General features: G+C 38.4%; 1 protein-coding gene and 1 long non-coding RNA gene across 2 annotated transcripts; both read left to right on the top strand.

Annotated features, from left to right (window-relative positions):
• The first annotated feature begins 533 nt into the window (after positions 1–533).
• Positions 534–8,847, top strand: LOC117418252 (S-adenosylmethionine synthase). The gene is made up of 9 exons (XM_034031084.3): positions 534–758; positions 2,950–3,027; positions 3,838–3,960; positions 4,073–4,185; positions 4,647–4,790; positions 5,958–6,176; positions 6,670–6,852; positions 7,163–7,296; positions 7,419–8,847. Exons 1-9 carry the CDS (start codon positions 668–670, stop codon positions 7,519–7,521), a joined length of 1,188 nt encoding a protein of 395 aa, XP_033886975.3. The 5' UTR covers positions 534–667; the 3' UTR covers positions 7,522–8,847.
• Positions 8,848–9,744: 897 nt separating this feature from the next.
• LOC131696922 (uncharacterized) lies at positions 9,745–20,927 on the top strand. The gene is made up of 3 exons (XR_009306805.1): positions 9,745–10,330; positions 12,829–12,908; positions 20,869–20,927. It is a non-coding gene; the product is annotated as an uncharacterized LOC131696922 (long non-coding RNA).
• Positions 20,928–21,502: the final 575 nt, after the last annotated feature.

Below are 21,502 nucleotides of genomic sequence, written 5' to 3'. Positions count from 1 at the left end.
TAAAAGTCCCCACAAAGTTAAATGTGTGGCAGATAATAAATGTTCCAATGTTCATGCGCAACATGTTTGCAGATGTTCAAATTGACAAACACTGAAGTCAGCTCTATATGGCAAACCAGCTCCTACAGACACACATGCATTGATTGCATCATTTCACGGTACATTCCGTCCTAACATTTCACTAGAAAGCAGTCCCTGATCCCTCCTCCCTTACTATACAATCACAGAGCTTGGAAACAGGGAAAAGGGATCACAGCTGACGGGGGGGGGGGGGGGGGGGGGTGGAAGCTATCGCCTGTCCTTAAATACAGTAGGGATTTAATCAACTGGAAATAAAATCAACTGCTGAAACTCAATCATAGTATTAGTTAAATGAACTTAAAAACACTATAGCAATTCTGAACACCAAAGGGCAGGGGTGGGGGGTTGAGTTTCAAAAGTGTGAGCCCCACCCCTTTTCAGAAATGTGCTCTCCCACCAGCTCACATGATGGATGGGTATTTTCACTTGTCCATATATAGGAGCGACTTTGCAATGAGCCCTGAAGTTCTGTAAGAAGCAGCCAGGGTACACTCTGCAGCACAGCTAGCAGCCTAGACTTCTGTTTGCATTGCAGTAGACAGCCTTTTGTTATTACTCTTCATACAGAATAGATATTCCTTTCAAAATGAATGGTCCAGTGGATGGGTTATTTGACTCCCAGCATGACGATGGGGCATTCATGTTCACCTCAGAATCTGTTGGGGAGGGACATCCAGGTGAGTGAATAACTATTGGCTTCATTGTATTTGATGGGATTCTGTATCATGTATAACAGACATGCTCTCCAGTTCCATGCTGAAGCCTGGTGTTTGCATGGTCCACGGAACCACTGCAAGCTTTCACTCTTGTGTCATCTATATTGTGTTGTGTGTTTTGACTATAGAGTCATGAATACAGGACTACACTAATGTACGGGTTTATAATGTTATCTACAATGGTAACAATAGTGCTAACTAACACATGTAAAGAAAATTACATGAGAATTCCAGCACCTGTCCTCCAAATCTAAAGTGGATGTGGTCAGCATGGCCCATGCAGCCCTGAACTTGGCACACACTGTTCAGTCATTCCTAGCCAAAGCATCTCCCACTTGCACAGCAGGGTTTTTAATGGGTTAAGAGCACGTTTCAGTACTGCTGTGACTTTTGCAGTACATGCTGTCACACAGCAGTTGTTTATTTTGACATTGTGCATATCTACCTAAGGGTTTGATCTGTTCTGTACACATTGCAGAACAGTTGCTATCGGAGTCAGGATATTAAGTTAAAGTAAGGGTACCCGTCACTCACTGATTTCTGCAATGTGACACTGCTTGCACACAGCTGCCACAAAAAATGTCTGTCCTTCTGACACGTGCCTCGCTGCTGTTAAGCACTTGTCCCCCAAGAGCAGTATTCTATACATATCTGTGTTTTCCCAGAAGAGTCGAGGGGCAGAGATGGAAATAGTTGTTAGTGGAAGATTATTTTACTAATCTGTTCACCCCCCTGTTTGGCTTGGCTACAAGCATGGAAAGTTGATCAAATTGTAACTAGAAGTGTAGACCCTGATCCATTGCTAGTTTGACGATTAAATATTGTTTTCCTCCAGCAGTCCAGGCTGCACACACACACACACACACACACACACACACACACACACACACAGTGTTAACACAACTTCTCTGCCAATGCTCCTACTGTCTAACTTTCTTAAGTGATGTTTTTTTTTCATTAATATCAGTTGAGTTATAAAACCAATACAAAAACATGAATGCATGTTCAAATACATGTCATTAAAAGTGTGCAATATTAATTATAGAAGGCAATAAGATTTGTCTTTACTTTCATGGTTTGTCGTTTCTCTTCCGTTGTTTATTGACTGGGATTGGAGACACATTAATGCACCCACAGTGTAGAGGCGTGTCACTATAATAACACTTGGGAGTTTAAACACTAAATGATATGATGGGAACTGAACGCTAATCATTGAATGTGTTCTGATCATTTCTCAATAGAAAGAAAAGCTGTGCCGTTATTGAGACTTTTCATCATATAACCTATATAGTGTTTGCATTCTCTCATTATTGTGCAATCAGCGCTCGAGGCAGCGTTTCCACGCTGTATAAACAGGAGGAGAAGCTGCATACTTTCTGTGGGAACTGCACATACCACACTGCCACTATCTGAGGGAAAGAGACGGATTAATGCAGTGCTGAAGGCCAGGTCGAAGTGAAACTAATTTTAAACTGACATACCTTTTTTTTCCTTCTATAAAACAACTTGGATATAAATGTGGCCCAATGGGGAGATGACAAAAGAATATTCTTACTGTACCGATTGTAACAATTGAATGTATTAATTTAACAATTGAGTGGATCAGTGCATAACATCAATACTGTATTGCATGGCTGCCCGTATAGTAAGGTTATCGTATAGGATTTCTGCTTACATTTCCTGCACATCCCAGGTAAGAAGTCAGTCTGCAGTAGAGCCTACAGGTTGTCAGGGCTGTTTTATTTTCTGATGCAATTCTATTTGAAAGTTGCTCCACCTCGCAGTGCCCTGGTGATATGAATAGAGTCGATGACGGCCGGCAGACAGGGTGTGTTTACTGTACGGTACACGGTGTGTAATCAGCAGTTTCAGCTCAGCAGGTCACAGAAGGTCTGGGAGTGCTGCACTGTTGTTGTGCTCTGCTTTTATCTTTCAGCAGCGTTGAGACTCTCCATATTAAAAGAAGGTTGCATGGCCAAAAGCCACACTTATTTGTCTGAATGCTTTTTTAAACAGCGCTTGTGCTCCTGTGAAGCATATAGCTTCCAGGGCTCCCATGTACAGTAAGGAAGGAAGGACGTCTTTCTTACTGGTTTTGTTTCTCTGCCAGTACTGTCCCAGTACTGCTAATCAGACTCTCTTTTTTTCCTAGACAAGATATGTGACCAGATCAGTGATGCTGTGCTGGATGCTCACCTGAAGCAGGACCCAGATGCAAAGGTGGCTTGTGGTGGGTGTGAGATTGTACAGAGTCCAAGTTTGTTGTTTGTTGTTTAAATGAACTAATTATGATGACATTGCATAAAACCACCCAAACCACCAGTTATGCATCTCACAATGGTTGCTTATTTTGTAATGTGTTACTTATTAAAAGTTGTGGCATAATCAAAATGTAATCCTAAAGTAATCTGAGTTGCAACTGCCTGCTTTAAATACCTTCAGCAAAGAAAACCTGTAATTAGCCAAGGAAAGAAAACCTGTAATTAGCCAAGACCTCAAGCTAAGGGTTATTAAGCAAGTAGAATCTGTGGCAACCTTCAATGCTAATCAAGAGGTTGATATTTGAAATTCCTATATTAAAAAAACCCATACAGATAGGTAACTCTGCACAAAGAATCAGCAATACACGTCTAAAAGAAATAACTTCCATCAGATAAAATGATGCCATTCTTACGTTACGGACAGTAGAAAACGACAGGCTTGCATCCTCAATGCACTCCAATCCCAGTTAGTGCTGGAGAACTCATGGAGAAAACGGATGGCAGGTATGCATTGAAACATCACACATAATCAGAAACCTTCATAAACAATAAGATCCAGTTACTCTGAATCAGTTCTAATATATCTGCAGTGCATACCAGCTTCTGTGAAACAATTGAAAATATCCAACAATTTATTCTTAAAAAACAAAAGTTCATGCTGTAAGTTAATATATCATGTGTAGAATGTCTCTCATAGTATAAGAGATTTGATGCAGTTTGGATAAAACCCTGACCATAACCGTGCCTAACCCTAATGTCTTCTCACCTGTGCATGACAGAGACGGTGTGTAAGACAGGAATGGTCCTGCTCTGTGGAGAGATTACCTCTCGTGCTAATGTGGACTACCAGAAAGTGGTGAGAGACACCATCAAACACATTGGCTACGACGATTCAGGAAAAGGTGAGAACAGAGAGCCTCAGGCTGGGATTGCTTTTTCATATATGAATTGATCCTCGCCTATAGGTAGAACGCTTTCTTCTTTATTAAAATGTGTGTGTTGTGATCCCATCAGGCTTTGACTACAAGACCTGCAATGTGCTGGTGGCTCTGGAGCAGCAGTCCCCTGATATCGCACAGGGGGTCCACCTGGACAGACACGAGGAAGATATCGGAGCAGGAGATCAGGTAATGATGAGCCAGCTGCACCCAGAGCACAGCCGTCACCAGTCTGCTATGAGCTTCTTAGCCACTTCACACGGGCATGAGCACAAACACCAAGAACACTTCTCTAATGGGAGAGGATGGAACCATGCACACTACATATTGAGATGAATCCACTGTCCTGCACTCGTATTTTTTAAGCAATTCATTATTCTAAATGAAGTTTCAACACAAAGCCCTGGTAGAGCTCTTGTATCTTGACAGCAATCTGAAGAGTTTTCTTAGTTTCAGGAAAGCTTTGTTTTGCACGTTTCCCTTTTGCGTGTTCGTCAGGTGTTTGTAAACATTTTAATGTCCATAATTTTACACCTGTTTTATATTTACAAAACAATTAGTACAGTTAGTGCAAGGAGTTATTTATTCATTTTAAAAGTATGACATTGTAAATCTAAGTTCTATTATTTCCCCCCCCCCCCCCATGGCAGGGTTTAATGTTTGGCTACGCCACAGATGAGACAGAGGAATGCATGCCCCTGACAATCGTCCTGGCACACAAACTGAATTCTAAAATGTCAGAACTGAGACGCAATGGCACCCTTCCTTGGCTCCGCCCTGACTCCAAAACTCAGGTAACTCTCCCAGCTGACATCACAGTAAACCAGGAGCCACAGCAGAGAGGCCTCATGAACAAGGGGAGGCTGTTTGCACTCTGCAGAGTACAGCTTCACAATTAGAGTACCGGCACATATCTCTAATTAAGGTATTATACAGGGGTCTTCTTAAATATCAAATTCTACTGGTGCATAACAGCACTGTCCTGTTTCATTCAAGATGACTAATGTTGCTTTACTTGCTACATATTGGAGAAATCACATTTCAAATTTGGTTTGGAATTATGAAAGTATTACATTAAGCTGCCCCTTTCCGAACATTCAAGCAATTAAAACAACAATCTGAGCATGCAGTATTCATTAAGAAGTATAGCAGATGAAACGCGTGTGCTTTATTCTGCATATCTCTGGGACTCCCTACTGTTATTTTAGGGAAGGCAGTCCCAGACGGGGTCTGTGAAAGCAGCCAGCAGTGTGCAGTGAGTAAAAGAAAAACTGCTGGTCTGGGTACTGCTTGCAAAGTGATACTGGAGTGATACTTAAGAGTGAAGCGGAATTCACCCCTCCCCTCAGCAGGCAGCACCAGCTGTAAACTGACTCCCCCACCTGTTCATTTTCACTGGGAACAGAAACCTTCATAGCAGCTTGTTCCCAATGCTCTGCAAAACAGTACTGAGTTCTTCGAAATTCGCACCCTGGCCACTCACTCTTCCTCAGTGTCTCAAATTCCAGTTCAGTGAATTGTGAAAGCCATGATACTGTACAAAATAAAATTAAATAAAAAAAAAAAAAACTACAGTACTGAGGCAATAAGTATTTCAGATCTAAAATAGTAGGACTTATCTTTGTTTATTTCATTTTGCCTTATTTAAATACAGTAACTAGCTATAGGTGGAAACAATATATAGACAATTGTAAGTGAATGTGGAGCGATATTTGGATTTTAACAACAGCATTACAGAGCATAGTGTTTTGTACCAAACGTACTACTTAAGTCTTTTTTATCATTGCAGTTTATAGGTTATATAGCAATAGCCAGAACAAACAGACCTGGTGCAGTCCTAAGTGAAATCAGTATCTCTTCTGACCAGTGCTAGAGACCCTTAACATCCCTATGTAGCACTGCTCGAAATGCAGCATGTCTCTCGAATGCACCGGTGCTGATGTGTCCCTGCTGCTGTCCAGGTGACTGTGCAGTACAGACAGGAGAAGGGAGCGGTGATCCCCGAGCGAGTCCACACCGTGGTCGTCTCCGTGCAGCACGACGACTGCATCAATCTGGAGGACATGCAGAAGATCCTCAAGGAGAAAGTGATCAAGGCGGTCATCCCAGCAAAGTACCTGGATGAGGAGACCATCTACCACCTGCAGCCCAGTGGCCGCTTCGTCATCGGAGGACCCCAGGTGAGCTGCAGCCAGGAGATCTCCTGGAAGTCATTGAAATGCTGTCATGGGGCTATGGTGACTTGTGTCCTGACTGGTAGAACTCATTGTCAAGACTGGATTGTGGATAACTGTGACTGCAATACAGAGGTCATAGACTTCTTTAGACAACTTTTTCTGTTATAGAGAGAAGGATTTAATAAGCAAGAGCCGTATTTTCAAAGCGTTTCCTCCAGTCTTTAATGAACTCCTATTTTTTGAAAGAGGTAAAACACTCTGTTCATTTTACAAAACCAGAACAAAACAACTAAGATATATACAGTATATATATACTGTATATATATATATATCTCAAGTCCTCATTCTCAGTTAGCATTCTCAGTGTGTTTTGTTTTTCATTTTGTAACATTAACATGATTTATTTTTTCTGTTAAAAAACAGGAGTTCATTAAAGAATGGAGGGAACTCTCTGAATATATGTATTTAATAGCCTGTATTATTTGTGATTTGTCAGGGCGATGCTGGTGTTACCGGGAGGAAGATCATCGTGGACACGTATGGGGGTTGGGGTGCCCATGGCGGCGGTGCTTTCTCTGGTAAAGATTACACCAAGGTGGATCGCTCTGCCGCATACGCAGCCCGCTGGGTGGCCAAATCACTGGTTAAAGCCAAGCTGTGCAGGAGAGTCCTGGTTCAAGTAAGTCCTGACCTCCCTACATCACAACTACACCATCTCCTCACGCCACCCTGTAAATACAAATGTTGCGGTAGAAACACATCATTACCAAGCTGACATTTCAACATTCTTTTTCCTGCCATTTGTTTTTTAAGCTGTCTGCAATCGCTCTGAGCAAGCCTCGCGTGTCTTTTCTCAGATAATCAGTGGCATCAAAGTGTTAAACACAGTGCATTCAACACTGCTGGAGTCACTTCAGTAAAAGAACTGCTACAATCTCATCTGAAGCGACTCACAGTCACTGTTAATATTGGGTTTGTTTAACTTGCAGGTCTCCTATGCTATCGGTGTCGCCACCCCGCTGTCGATATCTCTCTTCACGTATGGATCCTCTGACAAGTCTGAAAAAGAGCTGCTGAAAATCCTACACAAGAACTTTGACCTCCGACCTGGTGTCATTGTCAGGTAAATCCAAAGATTTTAAAGACAAATTCAATAGATACTGTGTATACTCCAAATGGTGCCTCCACATCCAGGAGTCTCAGTACTGTATATATTATAATTGCATTTTACTTTTCAAATTGCAGGGACCTGGATCTGAAGAAACCAATCTATCAAAATACAGCATGCTATGGACACTTTGGAAGGAAGGAATTCCCATGGGAAGTCCCCAGGAAAATGAAGTTTTGATATGACTCATAGTTTTGGAAGACGTCACTGGGAGAAAATCAGCTGTCACTCAAAAGTGGTGAATGTAGGGCACCAGCACCATTCTTTAATTGTTCCAATGAGACTCACAGGGGGCGTGTTTCCAAACTATTACTACAGTCTTAAATGAGCTCCTGCTGTTACTTTTAAACACAGTACATGCAGGACGTCTAATTACAGCTCACAGTGATTGCCAGAGACATACATGCTTTTTATGTTGTACAAAACAACCAAACAAACACAAAAATGATTGTCTTCTTGCTTCTGTAGCAATAACCCTCGCCCCGTCCTTTCATGGGGCTGAAAAACACATTGGGGCCAATTTAGGGAACATGGTGCAGTTGGGTGTGAACAACAAATAAGTGCTACAAGAAGGAAGTCTGGTTTCAGGATTAGGCCACTGGCTTCAGGGCACAGAATGAATATACATGTTACAAACCATTGTATGTAAATTAGACTGGTTTTCATTTCAGGTTTTAATTGGTTGTTTTGTTTTTTTTGTGTGAAGCGCTTTGTGATCCTTTGGATGTATTGTATTGTATTGTATTGTATTGTATTGTATTGTATTGTAAATCATACATCAGCATTAGAGGCATAAGAATCAGATTCAAGAACTCTTAAGGAATGTATTTACAGCAGATCCAAAGAGCAAATATAAAAAAGACGTGGCTGCTACAAACCACTGCAAACCCAAAGAGTGTCTGCAGTCTGCAATGCACCCAGCAGGGCCCCGTGCTAATACATTCAACTGGGAATGTATTGTGTGAACACCTTTTCATGGTCAGTATGCATACAAAGTCAAACATTTGGACTGTTTCCTTTTCCCTGTTTAATTGAATAGGTAAGTGGTGCTGTCACAATACACATGCATTGCAACGTCACAACCTTCTCTAGTTCTTCTGAAAACACATGTTCTATTATCTAAATGTTTGTAAATAGACCTGTATCAGGGTTGCTGCTTAAGAATGACTTTTCAAAACAGCAGACCTGCAGATGTGACGATATTGAATATAGATGGTATCTGCTGTGTAAGCACATTTCTTTTATATTTCTCATCTTGGCTTCCTTATCTTTCCACTTTGATATTTTCAACAATACATTTATGTCAGTATGTGAAACACAGGCTGTATCACATGGGTCCCTTTTTCAGCTAGATTAGTTTACCTGCAAACTATAAAGTTTAAACTTTTAAGTCTTAAGTGCATTTTTATAATTGTTTTAAACTCACTTGCTGTACTGACTAGGCCCTTGATATGATGTAAATGTTCCAGTTCGCATGGAGTTTCTTTATTAAAGTAACTACAGATATGTTCTGCTGTGTTGCAATATATGATTGATGTCCAATCATTGAATTACTAAAACTTTGCTGCCAATGGCAGGAGAATTCTAATTTCACCGTGCACTGGAAATGCCACCACCCTGTCCAGCCCAAAGCTTGTTCGTACTAATGCGCTATTAAATACTGGGCTGTGCAGAGTAACCTTGGTGTGATCCAAAGGCATGTCAATGGCAGGTACAATCAGGTACAACATAAGCTCTTATCTTGATGTGCAATGAAAAAAACAATCTTCATCATGCAATGTGATTTTCTTTAAATGAGTAATAACTTATTTTGTTGCTTATCCATTACGTTCGGAGGTGCAAAAACAAATGTCTATGACTAAATAATGAGTTTCTTTGTAGCTTTAAGGTAAGCTTTCTGAACTGGCAATACCAAGATAAACATTTGTATAAATTGCAGTGAAAGTTCAATAGAACTGTGCATGTCTCTGGATGTATGTTTTACAATATTGCACGTGAAGTATTTGATTCCATGTTCCTTGTTTACAAAGGATCTAGGAAACACAAAGAGTTCCATGCTCTATATTTCAACGCTTGCAATGCGCAGTTAAGGGTGTTATCTGGGGTACAGAAACAGCTCATTTAAAATGCTGACTCGATGTGTAGATAGCGCTGCCTGGAATTCAGTCTTAAGTGGATGGTAATAGAGCCATTTCAATGCCAAATTCAAGGTAGCAGGTAAGCATCTGGTCTACAAATGATTATCTTTTAATGGAAACAAATGAAAAAGCTTTGCAGAAAATATTAAAATGTTAAAAGATTATATATATATATATATATATATATATATATATATATATATATATATATATATATATATATATATATACATACAGCTTTATTCAATTAGCGGATTTGCAGCTACGGTATTAATTAATGCTACATAAGCAATTCTCAAAACATTTTAAGGTAACACTTTACATCAATTGTCTCTAATTACTGTGTATTTACATAGTAGTTACTTAGTAAATACAGGTGCAGTTACACATAATGCATAGTTACATTGTAATTAATGTGCATGATATAACCTTCATCCTAACCCTTTTCTCACACAATCGTGTACTTACATATATTGTGCAAAAAGATGAACATGCTGTGCATTTGTTCTGTTAGTTTCAACTATCAGCACACATAGAGTACGATTGCAACATTATTTAAACAGAAATTTTACTGTGGGGGTTTGTGAAGAGGAAATTCCAGAATTAAAGCCTTCTTCTTTCCTGGCAGCACAGTGTGTAACCTGGCTGTTTTACTGGCAGTTAGTGAAAAACAACTCCAACTGATTAGAGAGTAAATAAAATAGACCTCCCCTTTCTGTTGTGCTAGCAGCTTGGTTCTTCCCATAAGGTTTGGACTGTGTTACAACTCAAAAGGCTAAAGATGGCAAGAAAGGTTATCAGTGGAGTTTTACTTTTTTGCTTATTGATTATTGACACTAACACACGGGCCGGTAAGTACATTGCATTTACTATAGTCACTGCTAAATAATCCAGTGCTGTAGATACCTGTAGTGCTCTATAGTATACAGCAAGAACATAAGAACATAAGAAAGTTTACAAACGAGAGGAGGCCATTTGGCCCATCTTGCTCGTTTGGTTGTTAGTAGCTTATTGAGCCCAGAATCTCATCAAGCAGCTTCTTGAAGGATCCCAGGGTGTCATTTTCAACAACATTATCGGGGAGTTGGTTCCAGACTCCCACAATTCTTTGTGTAAAAAAAGTGCCTCCTATTTTCTGTTATGAATGTCCTAATCTCCATTTGTGACCCCTGGTCCTTGTTTCTTTTTTCTGGTCGAAAAAGTCAGTTGGGTCGACATTGTCGATACCTTTTAGAATTTTGAAACCTTGAATCAGATCGCCACGTACTCTTCTTTATTCAAGACTGAACAGATTCAATTATTTTAGCCTGTCTGCATACGACATGCCTTTTAAACCCGGAATAATTCTGGTCGCTCTTCTTTGCACTCTTTCTAGAGCAGCAATATCCTTTTTGTAGCGAGGTGACCAGAACTGAACACAGTATTCTAGATGAGGTCTTACTAATGAATTGTAAAGTTTTAACATTATTTTCCTTGATTTAAATTCAACACTTCTCACAATATATCCGAGCATCTTGTTGGCCTTTTTTATAGCTTCCCCACACTGTCTAGGTGAAGACATTTCTGAGTCAACATAAACTCCTAGGTCTTTTTCATAGATTCCTTCTTCAATTTCAGTATCTCCCATATGGTATTTATAATGCACATTTTTATTGCCTGCGTGTAGTACCTTACACTTTTCTCTATTAAATGTAATTTGCCATGTGTCTGCCCAGTTCTGAATGGTGTCTAGATCATTTTGACCTTTGCTGCTGCAACAGTGTTTGCCACTCCTCCTATTTTTGTGTCATCTGCAAATTTAACAAGTTTGCTTAATATACCAGAATCTAAATCATTAATGTAGATTAGGAAGAGCAGAGGACCTAATACTGATCCCTGTGGTACTCCACTGGTTACCTCGCTCCATTTTTAGGTTTCTTCTCCAATCAGTACTTTCTGTTTTCTACATGTTAACCACTCCCTAATCCATGTGCATGCATTTTCTTGAATCCCTACTGCGTTCAGTTTGAGAATTAATTGTTTATGCGGGACTTTGTCAAAAGCTTTCTGGAAATCTAATGTCATATGATTTGCAATTATCCATTGTCGATGTTGCATCCTCAAAAGAATCAAGCAGGTTAGTTAGACACAATCCCAGGATACTGTTACCATATAGGTAACTTTCCATTTTGGATCTTATTATAGTTTCCATAAGTTTACATAGACTTATTGGTCTGTAGCTACCTGGTTTGGTTTTGTCTCTCTTTTTGTGGATCGGTATTACGTTTGCAATTCTCCAGTCTGTCGGTACAACGCCTGTCTCAAGAGACTGTTGCATGATCTTAGTTAGCAGTTTGTAAATAACTTCTTTCATTTCTTTTGAGTACTATTGGGAGGACCTCATCTGGCCCAGGGGATTTGTTTATTTTAAGAGCTCCTAGTCCCTTTATCATTTCTGTTATTTAAAACTGGATATGAACAGGTCGACATGTGAGGCATGTTGCCCGTATCCTCCTTTGTAAAAACTTGTGAAAAGTAATCATTTTATATATTTGCTATTTTTTCTCTTCATCTATGATTTTGCCATTTGTATCTCTGAGACATTTTACTTCCTCCTTGAATGTTCTTTTGCTGTTATTGGAAAAACGTTTTTGGAATTGGTTTTAGCTCCCTTGGCAGTGTTAATTTCTATCTCTCTCTTGGCCTTTCTAACTTCCTTTTTGACTTGCGTTTGCAGTTCCAGGTACTCTTTCTGTGTACTTTGTTCTTGGTCCCTTTTAAACGTTCTGAAAAGTGCCTTTTTTCTCTGGATATTGTTTTAATTGATCTATTAAACCATTTTGTTTTAGATTTTGATTTGTCTACTTTTGGGATGTAATTGTTTTGTGCCTCTAATACTACATTTTTTTTAAACAGCCATGTGTTTTCTGTGGATGTGTTCTCTATTTTGATCCAGTCTGCTTCTGTTATTAAGTCTTAGCTTCAAAAGTACTTCAAATGAGACCATGTTGAGGTATGGTTCTCTGACCTCTGTTTTAGTTATTCTGTCTTTGTTATTTGAAAAGACTAAATCAAGGCATGCCCCCTCTAGTCGGTTCATTGACAAATTGCATTAGGAAGCAGTCATTTATCATTTCTATCATTTCAGTTTTGGCTGTCGTGCTCCCCACTGTGTTTTTCCAATTTATACGGGGGAAGTTGAAATTCCCAGTAGTATGGCTTCTCCTTTGCTACACACATTTCTAATGTCATTGTATAACAGATTATTTTGCTGAATTTGGTGGTCTATAGCATGCCCCTATTATAATGCCCATTGAATTTTTGTCCATTATTTTGACCCATATTGATTCTGCATTGTTTTCTCTTCCAGATTTAACACCTGGGCTTCAAGACTATTTTTGATGTGTCACCAGAAACGACTTCCGGTACTGCAAACCCATGTGCAATCAGGTACGTGCATGAGAACACAGCAACATAGAAATCTCCTGTGTGTAACGGCAGGTGCAAGCCAAGCTGCAGCAGTAACTGCTTCAGGTAGTGAATTACAAATGAAGCCTTCAGTGCAAGTATATCATACCTTGAGTTATCTTGTCTGGCTGCACGTTTCATGTTTAAAGAGATTAAATCCCCACCACTCTCGTGTATGCACCTGGCCTTGGGGTGACAACAGCAGTGGGAAGGGTATTGTTGTGCATGCTACAGGGAATACATGTGTCTCATGGGTGCTGAAGGAGTTAAGCATGGGGGCTAGGTCAGGCTAGGTCTCCTGTGTGGATAATGACCACACCGTCAGTCCTGTCTCATTTAATCTGCTCTAAACTAACACATCTGACCCTGTATGCAGCCGCTGCCTCCTCAACACTTCAGCAGAGGAATTATTCAGTCTTCTTTCATTCCTTTCTATAAATGGTTGATGTTAATTGTGTGCATAATAACAACAAATACATTGCATTTTAAACCTAGTGATCTGTATTGTTGATAAATGATCATTATAAACTGGAAAAGATAAGTGTCAGAAGTCACTTGACCTTTAAAGTGTCTTTGTTTTTACTGTAGCTAAACACTCTGATTACACTGTCATTCTTTAAGAGTCAATACGCAGATATCATTTTACATATCAGATAGTTCTCCTTTTTTTGTAAAGCTATAAACGTAATTAAAATTAAACATATTGGTCCACCTTTGCAAGCACTTTCCCTCACACATGTGATTAATGCAAAAACACAAACCTGTCAATTGCAGCAGGGAATCTGTAATCTGAGGTCTGCCAATGAGTTACAATCTCGGGGAGTTTCATTACATCTCAGAGTCAAGGCACAGGTTTCTTTCCAGCCAGAAGTGTTTGGGCTTTATAAAGGACTTGTAAACACAAAACAAGGGCAATGTGTGCAGAGGACACACAGAAACACACAGGCACTGCAGTATATACTCCCTACATATTGTCATGAACCAGGGGTGCAATTTCACTGCAATGTTATTTGAGTGCAGCTGTGTTGCGCTAGACTCCAGAATGATTGACAATGCCCAATAGAGGAATATTTTCTTGCCACACCAAGGCATTGTATTATGTATATTGATATTACTATAAATAATACAATGGGAGAGCTGGTGAATGTCTTGCAAAAGTTAAATACTCTAACATCATTAGCAAGCCCAAACACTGTTACTGTATGCAAGGTGGGTGATAAATCATAAATAAAAGACCATCAAGATTCATACAGAGTTAAAGGAAAGTGGGTATTTAGATCCACTACTGACCAGATAATTGAAATAGGCTCCAGTGCACAGGACATCAATATTAATACACACCGTATTCAACTAGAACAAACATAAATGTGGCTGTGTAGCGTGCTTTCAACTCCACGTACCATGGCATCGGTCCAAAACAGCAAACACGGTCAATATTTGTCAAAAGCCAACAAAATCATTAAATCTAAACCCAGCAAGGTCTTTTTCAGTGATGCAGCTACTTAGGTGTTTTGCAGAACAATTTACCTTGGACACTGGACTCTTATGCAATCCACTAACAATATCACTATCCAGTCATAAGAGTGAGTTATACAGAATTTCAGAATCTACAGTTACATGGTTCATCTCCATTGGTCTCTAAATATATATGATGTCAGACTTTTATTTTACATAATATCTAGAGAATATAATACCTAGAGGTTATCCAATTGTTATGAAACTTGAGAAGGCATCTTTAGCACAAGATATTGAGAGTTTCAGAACATGGGTATGCATGGAGAGCTATGTATGCTTTTATTTTTAACTGCAATTCCAATAACTTCCTGGGAACAGAATCTAATTTGGAACGAGTTCTGGTCTATATTTGGTTGGTAATGTTTTCTGTAGGTTCATTCAGTTTAATCGCATCTATTCTTGTTTCAGATAGGAGTGATTTTAAATAAATAGATTGTTGAAACAAGGAACTCTGGGTCATGCAATTAAATAATAAGGACATTTAGCCAGCATTCCCAATACTTTAGTAGTGTAAAAACTGGAGACTTTGGCTCTCAAATAATAAAACAAGTTTTTCAAATGATCGTTTTCATTCTTGATTTTATAATTGAGTATTTATCTTCAAATAACCTTTTTTATACAATTCAAATGGATATTTGTGTTTCTTTGGGATTCTCCCATCTGCAGTCATCACCTCTGTATACAGTGTACGCTTTGGTCATCACCGCTGTATACAGTGTACGCTTTGGTCATCACCTCTGTATACAGTGTACGCTTTGGTCATCACCTCTGTATACAGTGTATGCTTTGGTCATCACCGCTGTATACAGTGTACGCTTTGGTCATCACCTCTGTATACAGTGTACGCTTTGGTCATCACCTCTGTATTCAGTGTACGCTTTGGTCATCACCTCTGTATACAGTGTACGCTTTGGTCATCACCTCTGTATACAGTGTACGCTTTGGTCATCACCTCTGTATACAGTGTACGCTTTGGTCATCACCTCTGTATACAGTGTACGCCTTGGTCATCACCTCTGTATTCAGTGTACGCTTTGGTCATCACCTCTGTATACAGTGTACGCTTTGGTCATCACCTCTGTATACAGTGTATGCTTTGGTCATCACCTCTGTATACAGTGTATGCTTTGGTCATCACCTCTGTATTCAGTGTACGCTTTGGTCATCACCTCTGTATTCAGTGTACGCTTTGGTCATCACCTCTGTATACAGTGTACGCTTTGGTCATCACCTCTGTATACAGTGTACGCTTTGGTCATCACCTCTGTATACAGTGTACGCTTTGGTCATCACCTCTGTATACAGTGTACGCTTTGGTCATCACCTCTGTATACAGTGTACGCTTTGGTCATCACCTCTGTATACAGTGTACGCTTTGGTCATCACCTCTGTATACAGTGTACGCTTTGGTCATCACCGCTGTATACAGTGTACGCTTTGGTCATCACCTCTGTATACAGTGTACGCTTTGGTCATCACCTCTGTATACAGTGTACGCTTTGGTCATCACCTCTGTATACAGTGTACGCTTTGGTCATCACCTCTGTATACAGTGTACGCTTTGGTCATCACCTCTGTATACAGTGTACGCTTTGGTCATCACCTCTGTATTCAGTGTACGCTTTGGTCATCACCTCTGTATACAGTGTACGCTTTGACTGGCACACAGTACAAGCTTCTTATTGCAGCTTTGAAGGTGCCAGCTATCACAATTCACTTTGTCTAGAGGGAAGGCGTAAGCAGTAATTAACATTTTTATTTAATCTTACCCTGCATAGAAACATTTGTGCTCCTATATGCATCTCTGCACTGTAGCATTTCTGTCTGAAATAGAATAAAGTAAATGAATATTAAAGCATGCCCTCAAGGCTGTAAAACCCATCAAAACAGGTTTTTTTTTTCATTGCTCCATTGACTGCAATGCTTGAATAATCTTTCTAATTGTCGAGGGGAGCAGATTTGTTCGGTAATTGTTATAATCCTTATATAAAAGGTTGGATTCATCCTGTTTCTGTGGTTACTGTACTCGGTGAATATGTAAATTGAAAATAGCATGCCGTTTTTACAACCACAGAACTGATAGCATTTTATAATAAATATTTTCTATGTCAGATATGCACAGTATTTTGGTAGTAAAATGTTTTTTCTTTTTTTGTTACTAGTTTATCAAATCAACAGTTTGCAAACTGTTAACATTACCTTTTAATAAGCTAGTGATTTCTCATGACATTTGTCCACCTGTTTACATGAAAGGAATCCCATCTTTATGCTTTATTGTTATGATTTACAACCATTGTTTATGGTTTAGTAATCTGTTCATTATGTAGCAAGAATTATTTTTACAAAAAAATATAATCATTATAATCATTATAATCATTATAATCATTATAATCATTGTAATCATTTTCTAGTTCCATATTTTAAGCTGTACCTTTTCATACAGTGTATAAACTGAGTTACATTAGTAAATGATCTCTCACCAAAGAAGACCTTGACACGTATGCTCTATTAAACATGAACACGGATGTATTATGTAATTCTCTGTGGGACTCACTCTCAATTAATTATTTGTTCTACAAGTGACTTTCCAACACCTTGGGACTAAAACACAGTCCAGCGCACTATCCAGATCAAAGCTCATATTTTAAAAGTGTAATATTAGTTGTTGTCATTGTTTTGCTTTTTGAAGAATAGCAACTGCAGGTGACAGTCCTTACCTCCCACTGCTGCTGTAGCAGGAATGAGATACCAGCAAAAAGGGGTTACGATGTCTGCCACCCTTTGGCTAAAACTATTTTTAAGGAATGTAAACCAAACTGAATTACAGATAATTATATTTTAGTTTCAGAATTAACATCTGCAGCTTTAGGAATGTCCATGTATTACAACGTGTAGGGTACACAGCATTCAATTATTGTATAAAGCTAGATATAATTGGATATCTCCCATGTACAGTATTGCATGTATCTATAGCTGCATCTAACTGCAATGACACACAGTGTCCACTAGATGACAATCTAACTTCAGGCAACCTAATTGAAATTTGCCCACATCTGTATTAATCATTTCACCAGTAACATCCCTATGAGAGGCATTTACATAAATTTTACCTTCCAAACAGGGCTGAACTGGTATAGTTTAAGAGATTTTTTACAGCATTTACATTTCTATACATTTAAAGAGTAGGAAGGTCACATGGTCACTTTGTCACATTGCACAATTACAAAGAAATGTATTGCAGCATCTCAACCCAGTGCCACTGGAAGCATTGCACAGATTATTTACAAAGAAATGTACTGCAGCATCTCAACCCAGTGCCACTGGAAGCATTGCACAGATTATTTACAAAGAAATATATTGCAGCATCCCAACCCAGTACCACTGGAAGCATTGCACAGATTATTTACAAAGAAATGTATTGCAGCATCTCAACCCAGTGCCACTGGAAGCATTGCACAGATTATTTACAAAGAAATGTACTGCAGCATCTCAACCCAGTGCCACTGGAAGCATTGCACAGATTATTTACAAAGAAATATATTGCAGCATCTCAACCCAGTGCCACTGGAAGCATTGCACAGATTATTTACAAAGAAATGTATTGCAGCATCTCAACCCAGTGCCACTGGAAGCATTGCACAGATTATTTACAAAGAAATATATTGCAGCATCTCAACCCAGTGCCACTGGAAGCATTGCACAGATTATTTACAAAGAAATGTATTGCAGCATCTCAACCCAGTGCCACTGGAAGCATTGCACAGATTATTTACAAAGAAATATATTGCAGCATCTCAACCCAGTGCCACTGGAACCATTGCAAAGATTATTTACAAAGAAATGTATTGCAGCATCTCAACCCAGTGCCACTGGAAGCATTGCACAGATTATTTACAAATAAATGAAAAGAAAGAAATACATGACAATGAAAATGGGTTTTGAAGTTACTGTGTCTAATAATATCCTACTGTATTATATGTGTTAATTATCTATTGTTGTTTCAGTTTAGATCTTACATTTATCAAGCTTACTAACTATTCCAGCAAAAATAAATAAATAAATAAAATTTAAAAAAATTACAACCAAGGAGCAGAAATTAAAAACGACAACAGTAAAATACTGCTAATTTCTAACCTTCATAAATTCAGCAGCATTGAGTCAGAGTTGAAGGTGCGTTTTGTAATTCACAGCATAAAAAACAAATGCAGTGAAAGACCTAGGGGATTCTTTTTAAAGAAGACTTGATTTTAAACTAATCATTTACACATTGTTCTGGATATGAAATGACAATTATAAACCGTACCATTTGCAGAAACTGGATTTCTGTGCGGAGAGCTTCACGGACACTTTCAAGTTCACCATCTTTGAATGCTTCCAACTCTTTTTTGAGCCTAAATATTTCAGAAAAAAACCGGTATGAATTACATTTAAATTACATTTGTCCCCAGAAACACTAACCATTGTAATCCTGAGAACCAAAATGGCAGCAATTAAGTTCAAACAGCCAATGAGAAGACGAAGCAAGACACACATCAACAAGACTGATCTTGCAATCAAAATCATTTCCAGTGTGCATGTTTACAAAACTGAATAAGGAAACAATTATATTTGCTTATTTTGTTTTTAAATTGCATGCAGAAATGATCTGCATTTCTTTTTCATGCTGATTTAGGTTCAAATAAAAAAAAAACAACTTAGTATATATTTAGAGTAATTTAAATGATCAGCATCACAGCAGAAGAGTATTCTATCCAGAATGCATTATACTGTACCTGTGATTAATTAGAACACTTAAGGAAAACATTTTAAATATCCATAAGATTAACTGCAAGTGTTTTACAATATCACTAACGTCAGCATCTTCAGGAAATTCTCTCCTGTGCAGAAGATGTGCCTAGCTGTTAAGAAAATACCTCTTCATATGACTTAAAAGCAAGAAAAGATTCAGTTACTTCCTGCTACAAATTCAGTATTGATTCCCCTTCCTTTTGGCTTTTAACATGCTTTATGGTGATTGTTCTTTTATCTAAAATGCAGGAAACATATCAAAGTCTTAATTAAATAGATGGGAAATACATGCTGTGTTTCATTTACACTTTCAGAGCTCTTAATTGTACTGTAGAGCTGACTGTTCAACAAAGCAATTTTCAGGAAGGGTTATTGAATTTGAAAAACATGACATACACAAGTTTAATGTAAATAATGGGCAATTATAGAAAGATCTACCCATGACAGAATAAATCACTTTAATTATGGTTAGGTTACTGGCTTTGGGGCATATCATAAAAACATGTTTAATTGTAATTTAATGTGAGAAACCAACTGTTACCCTAATCCAAGTATGAAACTGTTTGCCTTCAAAACTCCGAATCGGTCTGTGGCTTCTGGCCGGTTTCAATCTTTTCAGCTTGCAGGCATTCAGTGATAGCTACAGCCGTGTAAATATGATATGTTAGATTATACACAAGGAAGCCAAAGCTAAAAAAAACAAGGCAGTATGTTTATGGATTGTATTTAATGTTACCCAAATTGCTTACAGCAATGTTAGGAACCGATGAAATTATTATATATTGTTTATTTAAATACAAAAGTTTAGTTAACATGTTTTTTTTTTTTCTGAATAAGATACTATTAGAGCATTTTGAGTACCTGAGGTTCTAAATTTGCAAATACAGAATGGATATTTAAGGTTTCTGGTTTACTGTTTTCCTCACATCGCTGTGCATTCTGGTATGTTTTACCTGTCACAGCAGGACTACACTTACCAGAATGCATTGTGATGCAGTTTGAAAAGCCTGAACTGTCCTAGTGTACATGGAGTCATATGGTAACCCATTCTGTGCAGCTGTGGCTTCAAAAGTCACATGACCTCAATATGGCAGCCATAATAGGTCAGAGGTTGATGTCATGATCAACAACACTTCGCTTGGAATGTTCACATAACCTTACAAATATAACCCTGTCCTACTCAATGGTTTATTATGAGATATTAGCAGTAGTATTCCATTGAATCCATTTCTGAAAAAAATCCACTTGGTTTACATTACAGCATTTAAATAAGTACCAAAGTATTTTCTGTGCAAAGTTCTAATACTGTAGCAGAGGGGGTTTTAATGAATGGCCTTTTAATAGTATCCCATAAAATGGCAATGACACTTCCCACACCCTTAAACATGGTTTATTTTGTTTTGATGGTCCTCAATCGTGTAATAATCGTGTACACTGCCTGAAAGATTATCGTCAAACCCAGACCGAAACGTCTGTAGGAGGCCAGAGGTGCAGGATAAAAGTTCAGTGAAGATACAAGGTGCAACATCTAAGCAGTTAACATTATTGCAGTCCTGCTTGTTGAGATTCACTATATATATATATATTATTTTTTGTATTTCATTATTTTGCTTCCTTTTGACCTGGGCATCCTGAGCAGTCCAGTGGCATCGAGTCTGTGTCTGACCAGGTCTGGACTGATGGCAATGACTCTTAAGGCTGAACTTTAGGTAATTAGATAAGTATAAATAATTGTCATGCTGTACACACTCCATTTCAACTTACAGCTCTAAATACCTTGTTACAAAATGCAGAACCAACGCACATTCAAATACCTGATCAGATCATTGGATTTCATGACTTAATTAAAACTGTCTATATTTGTCCATTAATATTTTGCTTTCCCTTGAACTACCCCTGAGGTGATTTCTTACATCAAGTAGGATATTGGACATTTTAATTAAATAATTCAAATAAGCTGGTTTTACATTTTACATGTGTATCCAGGCATGCTAAAATTCAATATCTGATCATATTATGGAAATAACATTTCAGTATCAACCTTTAACAATTTACTTTTTTTACCCAATGAATCACACTACTGTAATCTTCCCCTAGCCCTGTAACTTACACCTTGCTAACCTCTGACACTGATACCCACCTCCCTGACTGGCATATCTTTTAAAATAATACATGTTACTTTATATGCTTAAAATAATCTGTGGGAAATGAATGCACTTCTTTAGTGTGCTTGTATTTGATGAGACCTTTAAACGTGACCTCTTTTAGAGCAG

This window comes from Acipenser ruthenus, chromosome 13 (assembly GCF_902713425.1).
Source record: "Acipenser ruthenus chromosome 13, fAciRut3.2 maternal haplotype, whole genome shotgun sequence".
Classification (NCBI taxonomy): Eukaryota; Metazoa; Chordata; class Actinopteri; order Acipenseriformes; family Acipenseridae; genus Acipenser; species Acipenser ruthenus.
The sequence above is the reverse complement of the archived record's forward strand: the minus strand, read 5'-3'. Positions and strand labels throughout refer to the sequence as shown.